The sequence below is a fragment of the Rhinatrema bivittatum genome, chromosome 2, assembly GCF_901001135.1.
Source record: "Rhinatrema bivittatum chromosome 2, aRhiBiv1.1, whole genome shotgun sequence".
Classification (NCBI taxonomy): domain Eukaryota; kingdom Metazoa; phylum Chordata; class Amphibia; order Gymnophiona; family Rhinatrematidae; genus Rhinatrema; species Rhinatrema bivittatum.
Window position 1 is genome coordinate 150,896,653 of NC_042616.1, and position 23,674 is coordinate 150,920,326.

Here is a 23,674-nt window from a genome sequence, read left to right on the forward strand (position 1 = left end):
AAAGAGAGAAAAAGCATGGAAGTGAGAACTCTGGGTATGTGTGTGAGAAAGAGAAAGTGATTATGGGAATGAGAAGCCTGTGCATGTGGAGAGAACAAGCATGGGAGTGAGAGACTGGTGAGTGTGTGTGAGAAAGAGAAAGTGATTATGAGAGTGAGAAGCCCATATATGTAAGTGGAACACGGGCGTGGGAAGCCTGTGTGTGTATGGCATGAGAGAAACTGTTCAGGAAGGTGACTGGTGTGTTTGTCAAAGACTGTTTGGAAGGTGATTGGTGTGTGAGAGACAGAAACTGGTCATGGGGGCATGACTGATATGGTGTGTGTGTGAGAGACATGGGCCCTAAGGAAGAGGACCATGAGTATAGAGCTTAGCCACTACTGCTGCTTCTGGTGTGTACTACAGCCTGCATGGAAGAGGAGTAAGAGAGCTGCTGGAGAGGGTAAGTAAAGATGGCTTTTAAAGTTTATTTTTCTTGATTGACTGCCATTTTAATTATTTAATATTATGTGATGTGTCTGCTTTTTTTGTTTGAGCAACAAGTATAGCTTTGGTTTATGTTTATTTTATTTATTTATTTATAAAAGAGTTTCTATACCGTCGATAAGACAAATCATCTCAATGGTTTACATGGCATAAAAATGTCAAATAAGTGTTCTGTTATAAATACAGACTTCGTTATTTTCATTAATGCACAATGTAAGTTAATTGTGTGTGGAGGCGGGGGGGGGGGGGCGGCATAGCTGACGTTTCGCCTAGGGCGCCTAATACCCTTGAACCGGCCCTGCCTAGCGCCTGATACTGTCTTCTAATCGCATGCAAATCCATGCCGAGGCTGTGAAGCGTTAGGGAAGGGTTATGCCCGCGCAACCCATTTTACTGTATAGGCGCTTAATACAGCGCCTATACAGTAACCTGGGTGCGCTGGTGCCTGTCATTTCAAATGACATTTGAAATGACAGGCACCAGGAAGTGTAAAAAGTGTAAAAAAACAAAAAACCAAAAACCTGTGTGTTATATAAAAAATAAAAAAAAAATTTAAATACCTGTCGGAGGGCCGTGGGTCCAGGCGGCCAGTGGGCGGGCGGACAGGCGGCGGCGAGAAGCAAAAAAAGTGGCATCTGGGATCCGGGGGCAGCAGCGGCAGCGGGGGGGCAGCGGGATCCGGGGCGGCAGCAGGATCCGGGAGCGGCGGGTAGGTAGCAGCGGCAGCAGGGGAGGAGCGGCAGCGGGATCCGGGGGGTCCGGCAGCGGCAGCAGGATCCAGGGGCGGCAGCAGCGAGAAGCAAAAAAAGCGGCATCCGGGATCAGGGGGCAGCAGCGGCAGCGGGGGGGCAGCGGGATCCGGGGGCAGCAGCGGCAGCGGGGGGGGGGGGGGGCAGCAAAGAAGCAAAAAAAGCGGCATCCGGGATCCGGGGGTAGCAGCGGCAGCGGGGGTGCAGCGGGATCCGGGGGCAGCAGCGGCAGCGGGGGGGCAGCAGGATCCGGGGGCGGCAGCGAGATCCGGCGTGTTCGATCGGGCGGGCGGGTAGGTGGCAAGAAAAGATGGCCGCCTGAACGGGGAAAGCGTGCAATTGGCCGCTGAAGACGTGACGTCACGACGTTTGGCGGCCAATTGGACGCTTCCCCCCGTGCAGGCGGCCATCTTTTTTTGCCACCTACCCGCCCGCCCGATCGAACACGCTGCCTCCTACTCGCCCCCCGGATCTCGCTGCCGCCCCCGGATCCCGCTTGCCCCCCCGCTGCCGATGCTGCCCCCGGATCCCGCTGTCCCCCCCCGGATCCCGGATGCCGCTTTTTTTTGCTTCTTTGCTGCCCCCCCCCCCGCTACCGCTGCTGCCCCCGGATCCCGCTGCCCCCCCGCTGCCGCTGCTGCCCCCGGATCCCGGATGCCACTTTTTTTGCTTCTTTGCTGCCCCCCCCCCCCCCCCCCCCCCCCCCGCTGCCGCTGCTGCCCCCGGATCCCGGATGCCGCTTTTTTTGCTTCTTTGAGGCCTCCCTCCTGCCGCTGCTGCCCCCGGATCCCGCTGCCGCTGCTGCCCCCAGATCCCGCTGTCCCCCCGCTGCCGCTGCCGCTTACCCACGAAATCAGGAGGAAGGGAGAAGGGACTACCGTAGCAGGCCCGAGCCTTGCTACTTTTTCGTTTTTTTTTTTGCTTCGGGAGGAGGGGACCAGACGGGGCTGCAGGAGACCGGACTGGGGCTACACCGGACGGCTGGACCGAGGACCAGTGCGGGTAAGCAATGTTTTTTATACTACACTACACTAACTCCTACTAGGGGGAGGCGGTAAACTAGCACGTTAAGGCCGCGGCAGAACAGCGGGTTACTGAGGAGATAATATCAGCGCCCGTTACAGTATCGGAGGGGAATAGCTAATTCCTTCATTATAAAGCTTTTTCGTTCATTTACATGCTGGGTGCGGAAAGGGTTATATGTTTATTTTAGGAAGCGCTAAGGACGCGTGAAACTGGAGACTGTATTGCTGGACCGCCTTACTCGTCTGTATTGTGCGCTCCCAGCACGTTACAGACGGGGAATCTTTAACTGAACGTTACTGTATCAGCCTGCTAGTGAGGATGATAGACTGGACTACTAGCCGGAAGTCGCTGAAATGTAGGAGAGGTTTAAGATTTTTGAGAACTTGGAGTTTGTAGAAGCATTCTTTAGTTGTGTTTGGTACAAATGATTTAAGGTTGAAGAGGTTATCAAGCCGAACCCCTAAGTCTCTGACCGATGGGGATTGGTTGATGAATGTTTTTGCGAATTGAGCTGCGCTTTGTGAGTTAAGGGGATTGTGGGAGTCATCTGGGGAGATGATGAGAATTTCTGTCTTATTAGAGTTAAGGATAAGGTTCAGGCTGGTGAGCAGGCTATTGATAGATTGTAGACAGCGGTTCCAGTGTGCCCATGCTTTTTGCAGGGATTCGGAGATAGGGAGAAGAATTTGGACGTCATCGGCAAAAATGTAGTATTTTAATTTAAGGTTGGAGAGTAGTTGGCAGAGAGGTAGCAGATAGATGTTAAAAAGCGTGGGGGAGAGGGATGATCCTTGTGGGACTCCCAGGATTGATTTGATAGGGAGTGATTCTTTATTGTTAATTCTAACTTTGTAAAATATATTCTCGAGGAATGATTTAAACCAGCCCAGTGCTTCACCTTGGATGCCGATCTCTGATAGGCGCTCAAGTAGAATGGTATTATTAACTGTATCGAAAGCGGCGGATAAGTCAAGAAGGGCGAGAAGGTAAGGTTGTTTTCTTTCCATGTTAAGTAGGATGGTGTCAGATAGGGAGGAAAGTAAGGCTTCAGTGTTTTGGGATTTTCTGAACTGGAAGGGGGAGAGTATCTGCTACTGAGCTATTTCGAAAATATTTAGGAGAGGTTTTGCAAATTTCCTTTTGTTGAAGCAGTACCTATTCTGAACCCATGTACAAAGGCTTGTATAACGTTATGTTTCATTGTTTACTTGTAATCTTATCTTGTTTGCCATTTTCTGGCAAATTTCTCTTCATTGTTCTATGTAGCCCCATCCCCTGTACCTGTTTGATGTAATTTCCACCTCAGTTCAGATGTAAACCATTATGATGTACCTACTAATACAGGTATAGAAAAGTTTTGAATAAATAAAATATGGTGATTTCTAAAATATTTTATGTGCCTAAGTCTCAAATTAATAATGTAATGCAAGAAGAAGAGTTTGATGTATTTCAGGAGAGAAGCCATAATTTAACATCATTTTTGGAGTCATCTATGGATGATATTCCGACTAGGTCTACCCTCCTGGTTACCTTAAATAGTGAAATAGATAAGAATCTTATTTTACAAAAATACTTCAAAAATAAAGACTTCTTGTTTTGTGGTAAGAAAATTCAGGTATTTCCAGATGTGGCTAAAAGCACACAGATGAGAAGGAAACAATTTTTATTGTTAAAGGACAGTGCTGTTTCCTTGGGTGTGACATTTCTTCTAAAATTCCCGTGCAGATGTTGCATAACAGTATCTAGAAATAAATTCATATTTTATGAATCTACACATCTTGAAACTTTTCTTCTTGATAAAGAAACAAATAAGTAATATATGTATTTTTTCTTCTTTGTAAATGTAGGTTTTGCGATATAGATGGATATAATAGTAAATATGTCTCTCATTTATAAAGTGAGAATGATTCTTGGTAATATTTTCATGTAATCATACTCCCCAAGTGTGGACTAAAGAAGGAATAGGTAGAAAGAGATTGCCTATATGTTTGTTTATTTCCTATTCAGGATATGGATGTTATTCCTTATTTTTCCTGTGTTTTTATTGATGTATAATTGATAAATTCAAATAAAGTATAAATTAAAAAAAAAAAGTATGTAACCTCACTTAATAGTGTAAGATCTTCAAGCAGTTTAATGACTGAAAATTCCCTATTTCTGATAAAGCATGTGCAGTATGCAATAAAGATCATTTGATATTTCCCAGGATCTTTGGAAAATCACTTGAGAGCTCATTTTATGTAAAGCTATTAGCAATGAGGTTCAAACATTCATGGGCAGATTTTCAAAGGCTACGCGTGTAACATACGCACGTAACCTGAGGAAATCTGCCCCTGCACGCGCCGAGCCTATTTTGCATAGGCTCGGCGGCACGCACAAGCCCCGGGACGCGCGTATGTCCCGGGGCTTGCAAAAAGGGGCGGTTTGGGGGTGTGGCCAGGGGGCGTGGTGTCGGCTCGGGGGCATGTTCGGGGGTGTGGTGACGGTCCAGGGCGGTCCGGGGGCCTGCCGCGCCAGCAGACATTCGGCGCGCGCAAGTTACGACTGCCCGGAGGCAGGCGTAACTTCCTGGATAATGGTTGGGAGGGGGATTTAGGTAGGGCTGGGGGATGGGTTAGATAGGGGAAGGGAGGGGAAGGTGGGGGGAGGTGGAGGGAACGGGCAGCACGCACAGGGCTCGGTGTGTGCAAGGTGCACAAATGCGCTCCCCCTTGCACGCGCCGACCCCGAATTTTAAAAGATACACGTGGCTACGTGCGTATCTATTGAAATCCGGCGTACTTTTGTTTGCGCCTGGTGTGCGAACAAAAGTACGCGCTCGCGCTTTTTTTTTAAATGTACCCCTATTTATTTGGGTATATGGCTTTAAATATTGTACTCTGTGACATTAAGTATTCTAATGTGTTTGAAATCACATGTATTAAAGTAAAAAGGTTAACTTTTCAGACAAAAAAATACAAAAGTCTGTTTTTTTTAGCCCCCTTATGCCAATTGAAACAAATGGGAAGAAACAGATGATGGCTTATCCTTTTTAATATAAAAGGATGCAGATATGCTTGACTCTGTTGCACTGAATGAAGCTGCTAAGTAGCTTATTCTTACTCTCATAATTAAAATAACAAGCATGAATCTTTTCAAGGGATTATCTTTTACATGTTGAATTCTGATAAGCTTAAGCATTTTCAGTTTTCTTATGTAGCTGCACACCCAGCTATACAATATGCTAGGGAAATTTTTATATGGATTTGAAATGGTACAGAATATGCAGTATGAAATAACCCAATGAATCCTGTACTCCATGTCAAAATCTGCAAAAAAAAAAAAAAAAAGTTAACTACTATAAATTATCCTCTGAAAGAAAACTGAGCTAAAACATCAAGACTGCACTATTTCTAAACATATTATTTATTAAAGGGTTATTCATACATGTCCCATAATCATACACTTTTTTTCAGATGTGGTCATCACCATTATAATCATTACCCCTGTGAGGTTCTCCTTTTCTTTTTTTTTTTTCAACACATTTTGAAATTGCAAATAAACTGTTTATTTTACCAACTGGCCAGTTAAATATGGTGCAGTCTTGCATATTATTCTTGCACGTTGCCATTACTATTTGTTTGCTCATCTTTTAAAGTGTGCTTCTCTTTTCCCAAGGTGCAATGTGCAAAGCAGTCTGAAAAGAGTTTCCACTTATCTAATAACAAGAAGCTCATAAAATGTCCCGATGTAGCTATGTTTTGGCACCTGCTTGCTGCCTACATCAGGGGATCACAATTCCTTCAAGTAAAACCACACAGTCATGTCCAACTAACTTCTTCATAAATGCAACCACCTATTGCCATGGAAAAATCCTGCAATATTACAAAAATGCCAAACGGAAAGGCACATTAAACAGGATAATTACACTGTTCCCATAGCTTGATCCCACGTTATCTGAAGAACATAAGAACATAAGAACATGCCATACTGGGTCAGACCAAGGGTCCATCAAGCCCAGCATCCTGTTTCCAACAGTGGCCAATCCAGGCCATAAGTACCTGGCAAGTACCCAAAGTTTGAAGATGTTCAAATTCCTTACTTTTCTAGCAGAGTAATTTATATTAATCCATGTTTTTTTTTTTTTTATTTCAATTTGAAATGGTATAAGCATGTTTATGAATCATGGCAAAATAGAACTTGAAAGATCAGAGTTTATTTAGTCATCCTCATGCCACAAGACATACAATACCTACACAGATGCTTTCCTAATTTGTTACTAAAAACCTATCCTGAAAGTGATTCTACCAACGCTTAGGTAACTTGTGCCAGTGCTGAACTATCTTTACAGTTATGATTGTTGTTCTGCCATGCAACTTATGTGTCACACTCCTATCCCCTGACCTGCAATACCAATGAAAAAAGAGAGTGAACAAATGTAGAAAGCCAAACACAGATGTAAGATCCTTAGCGTTCCCAAATTAAACAGAAGCAATTATTATGTCATGGACGCTGACCACACTTCAATATCTGCAATATCTGAGTGACTAACGTCTTAGAGGAATGCATCTTATTTTCATAATCATAGGTCATAGAACCATGAACCTTGCTTCAGTCAAATGGCTGGAGCAAAGTAAGGTATAGAAAAGATTTTAAATAAATTAAAAAAAATTTTTTGAAGAATGGTGCCAACCAGATGGGTCGCTAAGGGGCATCCCGGCCCTGATGTAGGATCTTCTACTGTAATTTTAGGTTCACAGGGTGGTGGTGGGGGGGCCTGGTCTCTAATTTTTCTTTTTTGCTTTTATGGAGAGGTAGCATGGGAAGAGGGGGCAGGACTCTAAAATATTTGTATATCGGGCTTTGGGGGGAAGGGGGCATCAAGGGACAGGACACTATTATGATTTAAGGTCTTTTGGTTGGGGAGCGGAGGAAAGGAGGGAGAGGCTGTCACCATGCACTTACATTTTATCATATTTACTGGTTAATAAGTCATGGTTTTTTTTCCAGCAATTTCAGTGAATGCAACTTATATCCCGGTGTCATAATCTCTCTCTCAGCCTGTGCTGTTAATCTCACTGTACAATCAATTGCATCTTATTCAAAAGTGCGACTTATCTATGAACTTTTTTGTCAAAATTATAGGGGGGTGTGACACATGCCAGTGTGACTTATACACCGGGAAATATGGTAATTTCTTTTTTTCTTTGTGGCAGTCAGGGCCACTTTGAGTGGTGGTCCTGTGCTGACATGGAAGTCAGACGTTTATGTGTTTTGTATTAAATATGTAGTCAGAAAGGCAGGCAAAAAACAGAAGTTTGTATGTTTTGTATTAAATAGGTAGTCAGAAAGGTAGGGAAAATACATGTTTTTGTGTTTGTTATTTTCCCAACCTTTCTACCCCTCTCCCACCCACCCCTAGCTTATCCTTTAATTTATAGGCAGGTGACACTTTCATACTAAAAAGTAAAAAACTAAATCAGACTTTTAACTTTAACTCAGAAATTCCCCACACCTTATCAACAGTTTAATAATTCCCTTGTAGGCCACTACCAGATATATACGGGTAGATTTTAAAACATTGCTCGATCGCGTACTTTTGTTTGCGCACCAGGCGCAAACAAAAGTACGCTGGATTTTATAAGATACGCGCGTAGCCGCGCGTATCTTATAAAATCCGGGGTCGGCACGCACAAAGGGGTGCACATTTGTGCAACCTGCGCGCGCCGAGCCCAGCGAGCGCTGCCTGTTCCCTCCGAGGCCGCTCCGATCTCAGAGCAGCCTCGGAGGGAACTTTCCTTAGCCCTCCCCCCACCTTCCCCTCCCTTCCCCTACCTAACCCACCCCCCTCCCCGGCCCTATCTAAACCCTCCCCTTACCTTTATCGCACGATTTACGCCTGCGAAAAGCAGACGTAAATCTGCGCGCGTCGGCCGGCTGCCCCGTCCGTGTTCCAGACCCGGAGGCCGTGGCCATGCCCCCGGAACGCCCCCGGGCCGAAACCACGCCCGCGTCGCTACCCCCAAAACGCCACATCACGCCCTGAAACGCGGCGTCGTTCGGCCACACCCCCTCCTGCCCCTTTTTTAAAACCCTGGGACTTACGTGCGTCCCGGGGCTCTGCGCGCGCCGGCGGCCTATGCAAAATAGGCGCACCGGCACGCGAGGGCCCTGCTTGCATAAATCCGGGCGGATTTACGCGAGCAGGGCATTTAAAATCCGCCCCATAGTGAATACATTAATACATTAAAATGATCCTAATTCTAAGCAGTCCTACTCCCATAGAAACCTAAAACGTAAATAATAACTGAACAAATTTAAGATGAAGGTAGCAGTTCAGCAGCATGAGGAGGGCCTCCTAATCTTCTGCAACAATTGCCATATGTATGATTTTTTTACCACCTAGTGAGAAATTGTATGTGTGCATCAGATGCAAAGAGCTCCTGCCTCTCAGAGAATGAGTCTGATCTCTGGAGGAGATGAGGCAGACAGAGAGGTATATAGATGACACCTTCAGGGACAATGTAGCCAAGTCCCAACTCTAGTCTGGCAGCCCTGGTGCTGCCTTGGAGGAGGAAGGTCTCATGATCAGAGAGCATCAAACTGATGCAACAGGAAATGATCCTGCAGCAAGGACCTACTCTCCACGTGGTGCATTGTCCTCTCGCATTGAGGATGTGTCTACTAGAGCTATTGCATAGGAGGGAAGGGTTAGTTCGGCCATCATAGTTGGTGATTCGGTTATTAGGAATGTAGACAGCTGGGTGGCTGGTGGGCATGAGGATGCCTACCTGGTGTGAAGGTGGCAGACCTCACGTGACACCTAGATAGGATTTTAGACAGTTCTGGGAAGGATCCGACTGTTGTGGTACATGTGGGCACCAACGACATAGGAAAATGTGGGAGGGAGGCTCTGCAAGCCAAATTTAGGCTCTTAGACAGAAAGATGAAATCTAGAACCTCCAGGGTAGCATTCTCTGAAATGCTCCCTGTATCATGCGCAGCTCATGTGCAGGTCCCTAGAGGCAGGCCATCTGGATTCTCAGGGGCAGATTTTAAAAGGCCCGCGCACATAAATCCTTCCGGATTTATGTGCGGAGGGCCCTTGCGCGCCAGCGCGCCTATTTTGCATAGGCCGCCGGCTCGCGTAAAGTCTCGGGACGCGTGTAGGTCCCGGGGCTTTCGAAAAGGGGAGGGAGGGGGCGTGTCCGGGGCGTACCCGAAACGACACGGCGTTTTGGGGGCGTGCCCCGGCATTTCAGGGGCGGGCCCGGGGTGTGGCGCCGGCCCGGGGGCATGGTCGAGGCCTCCGGACCAGCCCCAGGACCGGAGGACGGAGTGGGGCTGCCGGCGATGCGCGCAAAGTTAAGGGAGGGGTTTAGATAGGGCCGGGGGGTGGGTTAGGTAGGGGAAGGGAAGGGAAGGTGGGGGGAGGGCGAAGAAAAGTTCCCTCCGAGGCCGCTCCGAAATCGGAGCGGCCTCGGAGGGAACACGCAGATTGCGCTGGGCTCGGCGCGCGCAGGTTGCACAAATGTGCACGCCCTTGCGTGCGCCGACCCCGGATTTTATAAGATACGCGAAGCTACGCGCGTATCTTATAAAATCCAGCATACTTTTGTTCGCGCCTGGTGCACGAACAAAAGTACGCGCTCGCGTATTTTTTAAAAATCTGCCCCTCAATGCGTAGATGAAATGATGATGCAAGGAAGAGGGATTCAGTTTTGTTAGGAACTGGGAAACCTTTTGGGAAAGGGGGACACTTTTCCTAAAGGATGGACTCCACCTTAATCACAAAAAACTGCCTAAACACTCCTGTATTCCAGAAACCCTCACAAAGTGTAACACATTCTCAAAAACATTAGGTTTCACTAGTCAAAATTTTTCTTTTCAATTTTCTTTTCAGACCGCAAAGAGAAGCAACTGTTGAATTAACTACAGATGCCTGGAGAATGAACAGCATTTGACTGGAGTCGCTATGGGACAAGGAGTGCAGCCTTTTGATGAGTGTCTTCCCCTGAGGCAGGACCGAGTGGTCCGAAACACGATCGCGTCAGGACTGTTTGCTGCATCAGATGAGTATGACTTTGAAGTGGGACTGTTTGTTATATTAGAGGAATATTACTCTGCAGTGTGTTTCATGATTAGTGATATGGGACTGTGTTATAAAGAACTATAAAGGAATACCTATCTATTTGCTCCATTTTTCTGATGAGATATTGTCACGTGGGGTCAGCAAGCCAGTTTCAGTCGGTTTCGTTTTAAGAAAAATTTTGAAACATAAAAATATACCTAAAAAAAAGGACTCAACAATTTAATAAAGTAAATGAACCATAACCAGATTGAGTTTGATTGAAATACAAACATCATATTTGCATTGTTATATATGTGGTTATAACTGAAAAGAAAAATTCTGACCAGTGAAACCTAATGTTTTTGAGAGTGGACGCCACCTTAACCAGGGTAGAACCAGGCAGCTGGCACTAACCTTTAAAAAAGAGATAGAGCAGCTTTTAAACTAAATCAAAGGGGAAAGCCGACAGTCGCTCAGAAGCGCATGGTTTCGAGGGTGGTATCTTCGAAGGATACTAATGAAGCATTACAGTTAGGGCATCCCAACAGAGGGGTTCCAAAATAAGAAAAGTAGTTCAAGTGCCAATAATTAAAACTCACCCGAGCTAAAAGATTCCAATTTATCGCCGTCAACTGAAAAGCAGAAGGTTCATACAAACAAAAAACACACTTTGAAATGTTTGTATGCTGATGCCATATATCTAAGAAGTAAGATGGGAGAATTAGAGTGTATACAGTGAGTGATGACATAGACCTAATTGGGTAACCAAGGGCTCAACCTGAGGGAACCTCGGGTTGCTATTGGTCAAGCTCCAGCTATCCTCTGTCTCCTCCTGTGCTCCACCTCCTGGTGGCAGGCACTCTCCGGGTCTGACTGGAGGCCCGTACTAATCCTGTACCAGGCCAAGGGTCCACTCCCAGTGCAACACAGACCATATGTATTCCTCACATTAAGAAAGGTGGAAGGAAGGTCAAACAATTGCCAGCATAACTAAAAAGTGAGGTGAAAGAGGTTATTTTATCCTTAAGATCTTCATTCAAAAATTGGAAGAAGGATTCATTGGAAGAAAATAGGATTAAGCATAAGCACTGGCAGGTTAAATGTAAGACATTGATTAAATAGGCTAACAGAGTATTTGAAAAGAAATTAGCTGTAGAGGCAAAATCTCACAATAAAAACTTTTAAAATAAATCTGAAGCAGAAAGCTTGAGAGGGAGTCGGTTGGACGGTTAGATGATAGAGGGGCTAAAGGGGCAGTTAAGGAAGTTAAGGCCATCACGGAAAGATTAAACTATTTTTTTGCTTTGGTGTTTACTGAAGAGGATGTTGGGGAGATATCCATTCTGGAGATGGTTTAGAAAGGTAATAATTCAGATGAACTGAACCAAATCACAGTGAACCTGGAAGATGTGGTAGGCCAGATTGACAAACTGAAGAGTAGTAAATTACCTGGATCAGATGGCATACACCCCAGGGTTCTAAAAGAACTATAACATGAAATTTCTGATCTATATCAATTAATTTGTAACCTATCATTAAAATCATCCATTGCACCTGAAGACTGGAAGATGGTCAATGTATCCCCAATATATGAAAAAGGCTCCAGGGATGATCTGGGAAACTATAGACTGGTGAGCCTGACTTCAGTGCTATGAAAAATCATGGAAACTGTTATAAAGAATAAAATCACAAAACATTTAGATAGACATGGTTTAATGGGACACAACCAGCATGGATTTACCCAAGGGAAGTCTTGCCTCACAAATCTACATTTTTTGAAGGGATGAATAAAAGTGCACAAAGGTGAACCAGTAAATGTGCTGTATTTGGATTTTCAGAAGATGCTTGATAAAGTCCCACATGAGAGACTTCTAAGAAAATTAAAAAGTCATGGGATTGGAGGTGATATTCTTTTGTGGATTGCACGCTTGTTAAAAGACAGGAAACAGAGAGAAGGATTAAATGGTCCTGTTTTCACAGTGGAAAAGGGTAAACAATGGAGTGCCTCAGGGATCTGTACCTGGACCAGTGCTTTTTAATATATTTATAAATGATCTGAAAAGGGATATATGACGAGTAGGGATGTGAATCGTGTCCTCGATCGTCTTAACGATCGATTTCGGCTGGGAGGGGGAGGGAATCGTATTGTTGCCGTTTGGGGGGGTAAAATATCGTGAAAAATTGAAAAATCGAAAAATCGCAAAACCGGCACATTAAAACCTCCTAAAACCCACCCCCGACCCTTTAAATTAAATCCCCCACCCTCCCGAACCCCCCCCAAATGACTTAAATAACCTGCGGGTCCAGCGGCGGTCCGGAACGGCAGTGGTCCGGAACGGGCTCCTGCTCCTCAATCTTGTTGTCTTCAGCCGGCGCCATTTTCCAAAATGGCGCCGAAAAATGGCGGCGGCCATAGACGAACACGATTGGACGGCAGGAGGTCCTTCCGGACCCCCGCTGGACTTTTGGCAAGTCTCGTGGGGGTCAGGAGGCCCCCCACAAGCTGGCCAAAAGTTCCTGGAGGTCCAGCGGGGGTCAGGGAGCGATTTCCCGCCGCGAATCGTTTTCGTACGGAAAATGGCGCCGGCAGGAGATCGACTGCAGGAGGTCGTTCAGCGAGGGTTCCGGCGCCTCGCTGAACAACCTCCTGCAGTCGATCTCCTGCCGCCGCCATTTTTCGCCGCCATTTTGGAAAATGGCGCCGGCTGAAGACAACAAGATTGAGGAGCAGGAGCCCGTTCCGGACCGCTGCCGTTCCGGACCGCCGCTGGACCCGCAGGTTATTTAAGTCATTTGGGGGGGGTTCGGGAGGGTGGGGGATTTAATTTAAAGGGTCGGGGGTGGGTTTTAGGGGGTTTTAGTGTGCCGGCTCACGATTCTAACGATTTATAACGATAAATCGTTAGAATCTCTATTGTATTGTGTTCCATAACGGTTTAAGACGATATTAAAATTATCGGACGATAATTTTAATCGTCCTAAAACGATTCACATCCCTAATGACAAGTGAGGTAATCAAATTTGCAGATTGTGATAAATCTCTAGCAGACTGTGATACATTTCAGGAGGATCTTGTGAGACTGGAAGATTAGGCTTCCAAATGGGAGATGAAATTTAATGTGGACAAGTGCAAAGTGATGCATATAGGGAAAAAAATAACCCTTGCTGTAGTTACACAATTTTAGTTTCGATCTTAGGAGTTACCACCCAGGAAAGAGATCTAGGTGTCACAGTGGATAATACATTCAAATCGTCAGCTCAGTGTGCTGTGGCGATCAAAAAAGAAATCAGATTGTTAGGAATTATTAGGAAGGGAATGGCAAATAAAACGATGGATATCATAATGCCTCTATATTGCTCCATGGTGAGACTGCATTTTGAATAGTGTGCAATTCTGATTGCCGCATCTTAAAAAAGATATAGTTGCACTGGAGAAAATGCAGAGAATAGTGAGCAAAATGATAAGTGGCATGGAACAGCTCTCCTATGAGGAAAGGCTAAGGAAAAAGGGCTGTTCAGTTTGGAGAAAGACGACTGAGGGGGGATATGATAGAAGTCTCAAAATCATGAAAGGACTTGAAAAAGTTGATATAAATTGGTTATTTACTCTCTCAGATAATAGAAGGACTAGGGGGCACTCCATGAACTTAGCAAGTAGCTCATTTAAAACAAATTGAAGAAATATATTTTTCACTAAGCACATAATTAAGCTCATTCAGTAGGGCCGTCAGATGCCAGCAACCAAAATGGCGCAGGCGGACCTTGCCCTTACTATGCTATACAGAGACAACAATGACGTCGGTACACCATGTGACATAGTAAGGGCAACAGCCCGTCGGTGCCATATCCTCAGCGGACATTTGCCCTTACTAGGTCAGGAATCATGACGCACCACTTTCACCGGTGAAGTTTTGCGACATGGCAGCCGGCGGAACAAACCCTAGCACACACCCTCGCCACCGGCTGGCAGTTTACACATGTAGCCGGGGAGGAGCACGGCGGGGGACCGTTCTTATTTTCCGCTGCGCGTTTTTCACAGGGGGCACTGATTCTCCACATCTCCCGAGAGGGGGGCTGTAGCGTGGGTTGCTCTATTTCGCCGGGTTGGGGGGGGGGGCCAGGAAGGTGTGCTTGCTTATTTAAACTATTCTTTGCTGGTGCTGTTCATTTGGGGTAAAAAAAACCCCCACAAACTGTAACCTTTACTGCTCTGTTCTGTTTTTTCAACTTAACCAGGCTCAGCTACTGCACCAATTGCTTTCAAATTTGGACACAACCTTGCTTTCACTTTCGGCAAGGTTCTTCTCTATCTAGATTACATAGATGTCACACAGTTACAGAAAAAAAACATGTTTTTACATGTGTGTGGGGAAAACAGCGACATCTGTTGGACAGACATGCAACACACCTTGAGAAATGAAGCTGCTGTACTACGCATGCGCGGGCGGGAGTGCACGTCGGGCACAGCGGGACCAACATGGCGCTGAGAGGAGCAGCAGCGGCAGACCGTTGGCAATACCAGGCGTGGTGGTGTCGACCGGCCGAAATTCGACACCTGGGAAGAGCTGCGGCGGCAAACTGGTACGGCTCACATGCACGACAGGGAGGGATTCTCGCTGACCTCGCGCCTTCGGGAGCGGGCCACACAGAACCGCACAAGAGGGAGAGGGACTGGGAGGGACTGGGAGGGCATTGCGAGCCGGAGGGGATCAGAATCAGGGAAGGAGATTGAGAGAGGGTGCGGTGTCACTGACAAAGGGTAGGGAGTAGGCGGGGAGAGGTGACAGTGAGGGGAGGGTGAATGAAGGGGGCAGTGAGTGTCAGTGGAGAGACACACAGAGGGGAGAGGTGAGTGTGAGGGGTGAGAGTTGGGAGTGGGGGACAGGGGAGTGAAGGGGGGGGTTAGTGACCGAAGGGGGAGGGTGTGAGTGTGAGGGGAGAGAGCTGGAGTGGGGACAGGGGAGGAAAGGGGGGGGGGTGAGTGACCAAGGAGGAAGATGATGTGTGACTGAGGTATATGAGCAAGGGGAAGGGGGAGGGGGGGAAAGAACCTGACTCTGCCACTGCAACGCGTGGCCGGGCACAACTAGTAATGTATATTATTTTGCATGGATCTTCTCATTCTGCACCTTTTTGTAATGATTCTTGATGTTAGAGCTCTAATCTTCAAAGCCTCAAATCACCTGGATGGTCTAGCTGTCTGTTTTAGTAAATGGACATCTCTGACCTAGTGTTAAAAGCAGAATTTGGCAAAGTTTTAAAGTAAAGTACCTCAGGTACAGCATAGAACTGAGAAGAACTCACCGCAGCTGAATTCGTCTTCCTTAAGCTGGCAGTCAGGTACTCCATCACACCTTAACAATGACGGGATGCATTCTTCAGCTGCACACTGGAACTCAGTTTCCTGGCAAACCCGAGGAGGCACAGAGCTTGGCCTTCCAGATGGGCACATCATTTCATCTGTTCCATCCTCGCAGTCCTCCTTCCCATTACACTTTGCTGACAGAGGCACACATTGTTGTTCATACACGCAAGAGAATAAATCTGAGCTACACGTGGAAGGCTGTGGTGGGACCGGTTCTAATTATAAAAAAAAAAAAAAAATAAGCACAAATGGTGATAGTTCCTAAGTTTATGATATCAAATCAATTAATTTCTAAATGAATAACACACAAGGCAAGAAGATAATTTAGCAAGTTCTGTTCTAGTTCCATTTGTTTATAAGTATCCATTCAAACATATAATCCAGTGATGGCTAACCTATGACACACGTGTCAGAGGTGACACGCCGAGACGTTTTGGCTGACACGCGCAGCATTTCGTGGACTATCGGGAAATTATTGTTTTTTATTGGCTGCACCGAGGCTTTTTTTTTTATCGGCTGTGCCGACCCTTTAAAATTAGTTTTTTAGTATCCCCCACCCTCCGGACCCCTCCACCCCCCCCCCCCCCATACGACTGGGCGTAGGGTGGCTCATGCGGCACAGCGACAGGCAGATAGGCAGGGTCGTGGTGAGGCTCACGTCACCACGGCCCGAAGAAAAAGATCGCATTTAAACGCACTGATGCTCCTCCTCCTTCCTGCCTGTGCGGCCCCGGAAGTAAACATTGCCGGAGCCGCGTGGGCAGGAAGGAGGAGAAGCATCAGCGCGTGCAGAAGAGAAGCAGCGCTTGCGCTTACAGGCTGCCATGAATCCCAAGTCACAGTGGCCTAAGAAGAGGAAGAGGCCTGGTAGCAGGGCCGCCGTGGCCCGAGAAGATTAGGGCCGCTGCAGAGCCCATCCTGCGGCGACCCGTGAAGAGGAGGCCCAGAGGTGAGAGAGAGGCTGAGGGTCTGTAGAGGGTATGTGTGTGTGCGTGTATGAGATGAGTTGAGAGATTGTGTGTGAGAGTGAGGATCTGAATGTTTGCAGAGGCAGCATGTGAGAGCCTCTGTGTGTGTGTGAGAGAGAGCATGTGACAGTGAGAGCCTGTGCTTGAGCAAGACAGCATGTGGGAGTGAGAGAGAGCCTGTGTGTGTGAGAGTCAGACAGCATGTGACAGTGAGAGCCTGTGTGTGTGTGTGAGAGAGAAATGCATGTGAGAATGAGAACCTGACTGTGTGTTTGAGGGAAGAAGATGGAGAGAAAAGAAACAGAAAAAAAGACAATATAAAAGGAATTGGCAAAAAAAATAAGAAAGGGAAGGTGGAAAAAAATAAGAAAGGGAAGGTGGAAAAAAAAAGCCTGTGACCAACCAATTAGAAAACTAAGATCAGACAGCAAAGGTAAAAAAAAAAAAAAAAAAAATTACTTTTTAGTGATCGGCACATGTGATCTTTGGTAATGTGCAAGAATAGCAATTTCTCTATGCGTATCTCGCAATGTACGAGATCAGCATGGAGAAAGTGGAAGCCCATGGAGCCTGCACAGAGGAGGCAGCAGAATGGGCTTCAATGTCAGTAGCAGCAATCGGCACCTTCCCAATAGCCATGCGGCATCAGTGACAGTGGCAGCAGAGGAATGAGAGAGGCTCTGAGGTTGCTGGCAAAAGAGAGGGGGGTCTGCCTTTAGTATGTGTACATGTGTATAAATGGGACTCTGCCTGGGTGTGTGTGTGTGTGTGAGAATGAATTGGTGCCTTCCTGGAGGATGGAGCGGGAGTGGTGTGAAAATGAATGGGAGCCTGCCTGGGGTTCAGCGTGTGTGTGTGTGTGTATGTGAGGGAGCCAGTGAGTGTGAGAGCATGAGTGTGTATGAGAAAATCCAGGGGAGTAAGAGTTGTGTGTGTGTGTGTGGGGGTGGGGGGGGGTGGGGGGGGGGGGGTGGAGGGGGGAGAGAGTGTTTTAATTGAAGATTTAGCCAATGAAATTCAGCAACAAAAAAGTCACTAAGCAGGTAAGGTAAAGAATTATTTGTTTTTGCTTTATTAATAAATACAGAACATATATTAAAATTATAACTTTTTATATTAATTAGAGCTACAAATATCACAAAATTATGGAATTTTCTAGAAGTGACACACCACCCGAGTTATGCTCATTTTTTTTTAATGAATTTTGACACACTGAGCTCAAAGGGTTGGCCATCACTGATATAATCCATCCTTATGCAGTATTCTCTAATACTTCAGGTATCCACATGATTTATTCAGATATATCATACCTAGTTCAGTTAGAATTGGAAAGAAGGTCTAGAAATATACGCTATTATTATAATTAAAATACTTCAAACCATTTTCTAAACTATGTTCATTTTTGTCATGTCATCGAAGAATATCCCTAGAGCATTATTTATTTCAGTATAGGATACCTATTACTGCTATTTCCTTCTCATTTCCCTATTACTGTTTATTTTAAAATGTTTCATTGCAGTTAAAATTAGTAAGTATTAGTCCACAATGGCAAGCAAAAGCAATGATTTTTCTTTCCTCTAAGCAGACCAAATACATAATAGAGCATAAAAATATAGAAGGTTATTTAACTTAAGCATTTCACCACGGAAAGTTATAGAGTATTATCTGCTCTATGTGTCAATTTTAAGCAGAATTGAAAAAGGAAGAGGCAGCATTCCATAATAGTTAATAGGAGGAGAAAAATGAGCAATTTTTTTTCCCATTTATTATTACTCTCTCCATCTCTCCAAATTCCTTCCAGCCTGTCTCTTATATCAGACTGCCATTAGCATAGCCTCCAATATTTTCTGCCACATTTTTATTTCATAATTGTGCCCAGTAATTAAGCAACTTCCTTTGGCTCAAAAAAGCAGGATATAGATTGAAATATCCAGTTATGTAGTGTACACAGCATCTGGACTGAGAAAGGGGCAGGTCCTTGTTCCAGGCAAGTGAGTGAATCTGAATCTTGGTTTGTCTGCTGTTTGTGGATACTGGAGACTGTGTTTGGCTGAATTGTGTGTTCTGAGTGCTGGGGAAGGAGTTTCTGCCTGTGCATTAATAAAAGGGTAGGGTATTCTATCCCAAAAGGCATAAAAATCAGACTGTTAACCAGAGTACAGTTTGCACCAAGGTGTTGTTGGAAAGCATAAAGGCAGCTTCTTTCTGAGAAGTTGTTTTCAGATTCTAACTTATGAAATCCTTACATAGAACCCATTTGGTTCTCGACCAGGTTAGAATTGCATCATTGCTAGTGTGGGGAGGAAACATAAATAATAATGTGGGTAGTTAGCTCCCCTATGTGGCAGATGTGAAACGGTGAGCTCCTCTGATATATGACCTTCTGACCACCATTTTACTTTGTAGAGTTTTTTTGTCACCCTTCATAGGGGCAACATGTCATGGCTGTCCCCTGTTTTGATTGTGTTGTAGAGAGGTAAGTCTTCTGGGCCTCTCAATAATGAGATCTAGAATGATGTGAAGACAGAGACCCTTCCAATATTATGAAGACCATTTCTATCAATATTCCTTTTGCTGAGCTAGGAGTTTTTTCCTACCCTCCTGGTCTCATGTGCTTTTTCTCTTTTGTGCAAAAGGAATTTTCTTTTACTTTTTACTGGGTTTCCGATTAACTAGGGGCTCAGTTTTTGCTGAACATCCAGAAGGGAGAGATTCTCTTCACTGAGAAGGGATCTGGGGATCATCTGATTCCAAAGGACAGCCATCAAGAGGAGAGAAGGAAAGCGGGGAGAAAGGCATTTCAGTGGACCCCTACAAGGGCTCACACACATCTGTTGAAGATCTTGGGAGAGAACAACAATTATCTACCTGATACTGAGCAGAGGAAGAGAGAGGTGAAAGAAAACCACTGGAGAGGTAGGAAATACCTGTGACTGTTTGGACATCTAACACACAAATTTAAATAGAAGAGAAGCTTACAACTGCCCCTTGTCATAGGAAAGGAGAGAAAATATACATTTCAAGAATTTTACATCCATTAATAAATTAAAGGACTGAAGTCATCACAAATTTATTAAGGAACTTGATTCTAATATCTAGACATGAAAATACCGCTGTAAAGATCATTTTGTCATTGCATATCAGTTTAGTAAAAGTATTATCGGAAACCAAATCAGTTTTCAGTGTGTTTTCTGTTATGTATGGCTCAACCGAATAACGGTATATAAAACTCAACAAATAAATAAATAAATAAATGTAGATTACTCAATATTCATCACTGCTGTTTACCACACTGCTATTCTGGGAAATAATAAACTGTAATGCACAGGGCCTAGAAGAATTGTGTTCCCCCACTCAGAGGATCCTGGAGATTAATGTAATTTATTATCAATAACTAAGTGCTCTGCCTGGCGAGCCACCTTCCCCTTTGGTTGAGCCCACAGGTTCTGATGACTTTTTTACAGTTAATTCTCAGGGCCACCTCAAGTGGTGGCCTGGGGTGAGCATGGGGGTCAGCTTTGACCCCCCCCCCCCCATACACTTTTTATACTTTAGGCTTTTTTTTTTTTTTTTTTGCTGTGTTGGCCTTTTAAGTCAATGGTGGCCCTGTGCTTTGGGGCCAGCCATTGTGCATAAAGGGCCAATGTCACATTGTTTTGCCTTGCAGTATTTTATCGTGAGACAAAACAACATGGCGATTCAGCCACAATGATTTTTGGAGGAGGGACCAATTGCGGCGACACCCCACCCCCCAACTTAGTGTATATAAATCTATATTTGAAAGGGCTAATCTGGCATCTATTAAAAAATGCTTTTTCCATTTTTGTCATAAAATAGTTGGCATACTGTGGTGGCATCCTGGTACCCATAGCAGTGCCCATAACTTGTACATTGATGTCATTATTGGCATTGAAGTAGTTGTGGGTAAGGATGAACTTAATTAATTTTGTAATACTTTTCATTATGTGCTAATTGTCCAGGATGATTACCTTTAGAAATCTGCAACATGCAGTTATGCCATCTGCGTTAAGAATGTTTGGGGCGGATTCTAAAAGGGTTACACACATAATATACGCGCGTAACCCTTTAAAACCCCTCCTGCGAGCGACGAGCCTATTTTGCATAGGCCCGGCGATGCGCGCAAGCCCCGGGATGCGCGTATGTCCCGGGGCTTGAAAAAGGGGGCGGGGCGGGGCCGGAGCCTCCAGGCACAGCGGCCATTTGCCGCTGTGCCTGGGATTGCGGCCTGGCCGTCGGCCGGCGCGCACAACCTATGCCAGCCCAGAGGCAGGCACAACTTTTAAGTTAAAGGTAAGGGGGGGTTAGGTAGGGCTGGGGGGCGGGTTAGGTAGGGGAAGGTGGGGGGGGCAGAAGGAAAGCTCCCTCTAAGCCGCTCCGATTTCGGAGCGTCCTCGGAGGGAACGGAGGGAGGCTGTGCGGCTCGGCGCACGCAAGGTGCACAAGTGTGCACCCCCTTGCGCGCGCCAACCCTGGATTTTTAACATGTGTACATGTTATAAAATTGGGCGTAGATTTGTGCACACCGGGTTGCGCGCACAAATCTACGCCCACGCCTAAATCTTAAAATCCGGCCCTTAATATATAGTGATCCATTTACTGCAACTAGGAGAATATCAGGTGGTAACTGCTCAATGTTCAGAAAGAACATTGTTTTGTACTAAGGATTTGAGAGACCCCTATATTAATTCAGATTCTGCCTGTATGAATGTACCTGTACTAGAAATAATTAGTCTGACAAGGTTCCCTGGTTTGTTAATTATAGGTAGAATTTAGAAGGTACCAACAGAAGAATGAACTAGTATTAGGTTTTTTAGTTGAGACACTTCTTGCTTTAGAGACATGTTGATACAGTTGTTTAATATATTCCTGTGTGGGTTCTTTGCTAAATTCTTGTAGTATATTAATTTATTTGTGAGTTGTCTGTGTGCCTCTTCTATGTTTGTATCCATAATCACCACAGAACATCCTTTATCTTCTGGGTTGATAATAATGTTTTGGTTAATAATTTGTGTCTTATTGCAGTTCTTTCTAGTAAAGAAAGGTTGTATAGGATTTTCTTCTCTTTTTTTCTATTCTTTATTTATGCATTTTCTAATACATTTTCAAGAAAGCATTCTTGAAGTAGAAAAGAAAAAGAGAGGAAAATTTCCAAATATAATCAAAGAAGAAAAATACATTCTATTCTTCAATTCCATAAGTCCACAATAAGAGATCCAATAGCAGGTATTTTAAAGAAAGACCCAAAAGGGAACTTAAAGGAAAAAATAAAGAGCAGTGTAAATACAGTGGGCCTAAGGAATATTTAGGGTACTCAACCTTTCCATTTCAATTTTTATGAAACTTGCAGGAGGTAACAGCAGAGGTATAAATGCCCCTAGGCACTGAGAGAGGGGCAGGATAGAATCAGCCCAGGCATCAACCCACCAAGGCTTCAAGAGAGTAGCAATGCAGCATAAACAGAGGCAATAACTCCCCAAGACAAGCACTGAGTGAGGAGAAAGACAGCAGGAAGAGTGACATCAATACCCCAAGGCAACAAAAGAAGGGTAGGACAGCAGCAGAAGAGGCATCAACATCCCAAGAAATCAAGAAAGAGGCAAGGCAGCAGAAGCAGAGGCAAAAACAGCCTAAGGCAGGCAGTGAAGTACAAGGCAGCAGTAGCAGAAGCAACACCACCCAAAGGCACTAAAACAGCAGCAGTTCAGCAGGAGCAGAGGAAACAAAATTATTTTACATTTACATTTATATGCTACCTAATTGATCCCAGAGGTACATTCTAAATCAGGGATGGCGAACTCCAGTCCTCGAGTGCACAAACAGGCCAGGTTTTCAGGATATCCACAATGAATATCCATGAGAAAGATTTTGTATTGCCTCAATCGTTTGCAAATCTATCTCATGCATATGGATATCCTGAAAACCTGGCCTGTCTGTGGTATTCAAGGACTGGAGTTTACCATCCCTATCTTAAATATATTATTTTAAATATACAAAATGCAATAAATATACAAAATGCAATAAATATACATTGAAAGTCAATAAACAAAAAAAGACCCTAACACAACTGAAACATAAACCTTGTGCTCACTAGGGAGGGATGATGGTGCTATACAAAATTAATTAAACTTATAACTAAACATATCACTCACTGTTGGTCCTAAGTACTCACAAACACTAAGAAAGCAAATCCCTACTCCCAAAATTTACCAAATAATTTCTAATATCAGGGAAAGACCACATCTACTTCATTACTTATCCCTCCCCACCACAGGACAATTCAGCCAAATAATAAATACCTGGGGCATGCTTTCATTTGAAACAACAATGTTTATATCATTTATATCGTTTTTAAAGAGAAATGGAAGACATTTTTTTTTCTTATTTTCAATTGCTTATAGTATGCACTATTTTTTAATAGTGTGCACTATTAGCAAATACTGGAGAATCAAATATAAAGTCATTTTATTAATATTTAAGTTGCTAAAAAATATCTCCATGCCCTGGCTCAGCACAATCTTGCACATTTATAAGTCTTCTTGTATTTTGCAATCTGCCCACCTTTTAGAGGTTCCCTCTCTCCATCTGAATCATCTTACTGAGACACTGAGCAAGCTTTCTTTGTGGCTGGCAAGTTCTTTGGAACTCTTTGTCAGAAAACTTATGTTTGACTACAGGTATGCTCCCTCAGGGATCAGTTCTTGGACCGATTGTTTTCAATATTTTTGTAAGCAGCATAGCGGAAAGATTATCAGGAAAGGGTGGACAGCCAGGAAGGTGTGGAAAACATGAGGAAGGCTCTAATGAAATTTGAGAAATGGTTTAAGGTCTGGCAGCTAAAATTTAATGTTAAAAAATGCAGAGTAATGCATTTAAGATTAAAAAAAACCAAGCCAGAGGTATGGTATTGGAGGTGAAATTCTTCTAAGCATGAAGGAAGAGTGGGATCTGGGGATAATTGCAACAGATGATCTCAAGGTGGCTAAACATGTGGATTAAGTGGCAGCAAAAG

General features: G+C 44.7%; 1 protein-coding gene across 1 annotated transcript in view; it reads right to left on the minus strand.

Moving 5' to 3' along the window:
- Positions 1 to 23,674, minus strand: part of MALRD1 (MAM and LDL receptor class A domain containing 1) — a 954,719-nt gene that overhangs the window by 253,869 nt on the left and 677,176 nt on the right. Inside the window, exon 35 of the mRNA XM_029587045.1 lies at positions 15,616 to 15,891. Within this exon, the coding sequence (XP_029442905.1) occupies positions 15,616 to 15,891 (276 nt within the window). The remainder of the gene's footprint in view (positions 1 to 15,615; positions 15,892 to 23,674) is intronic.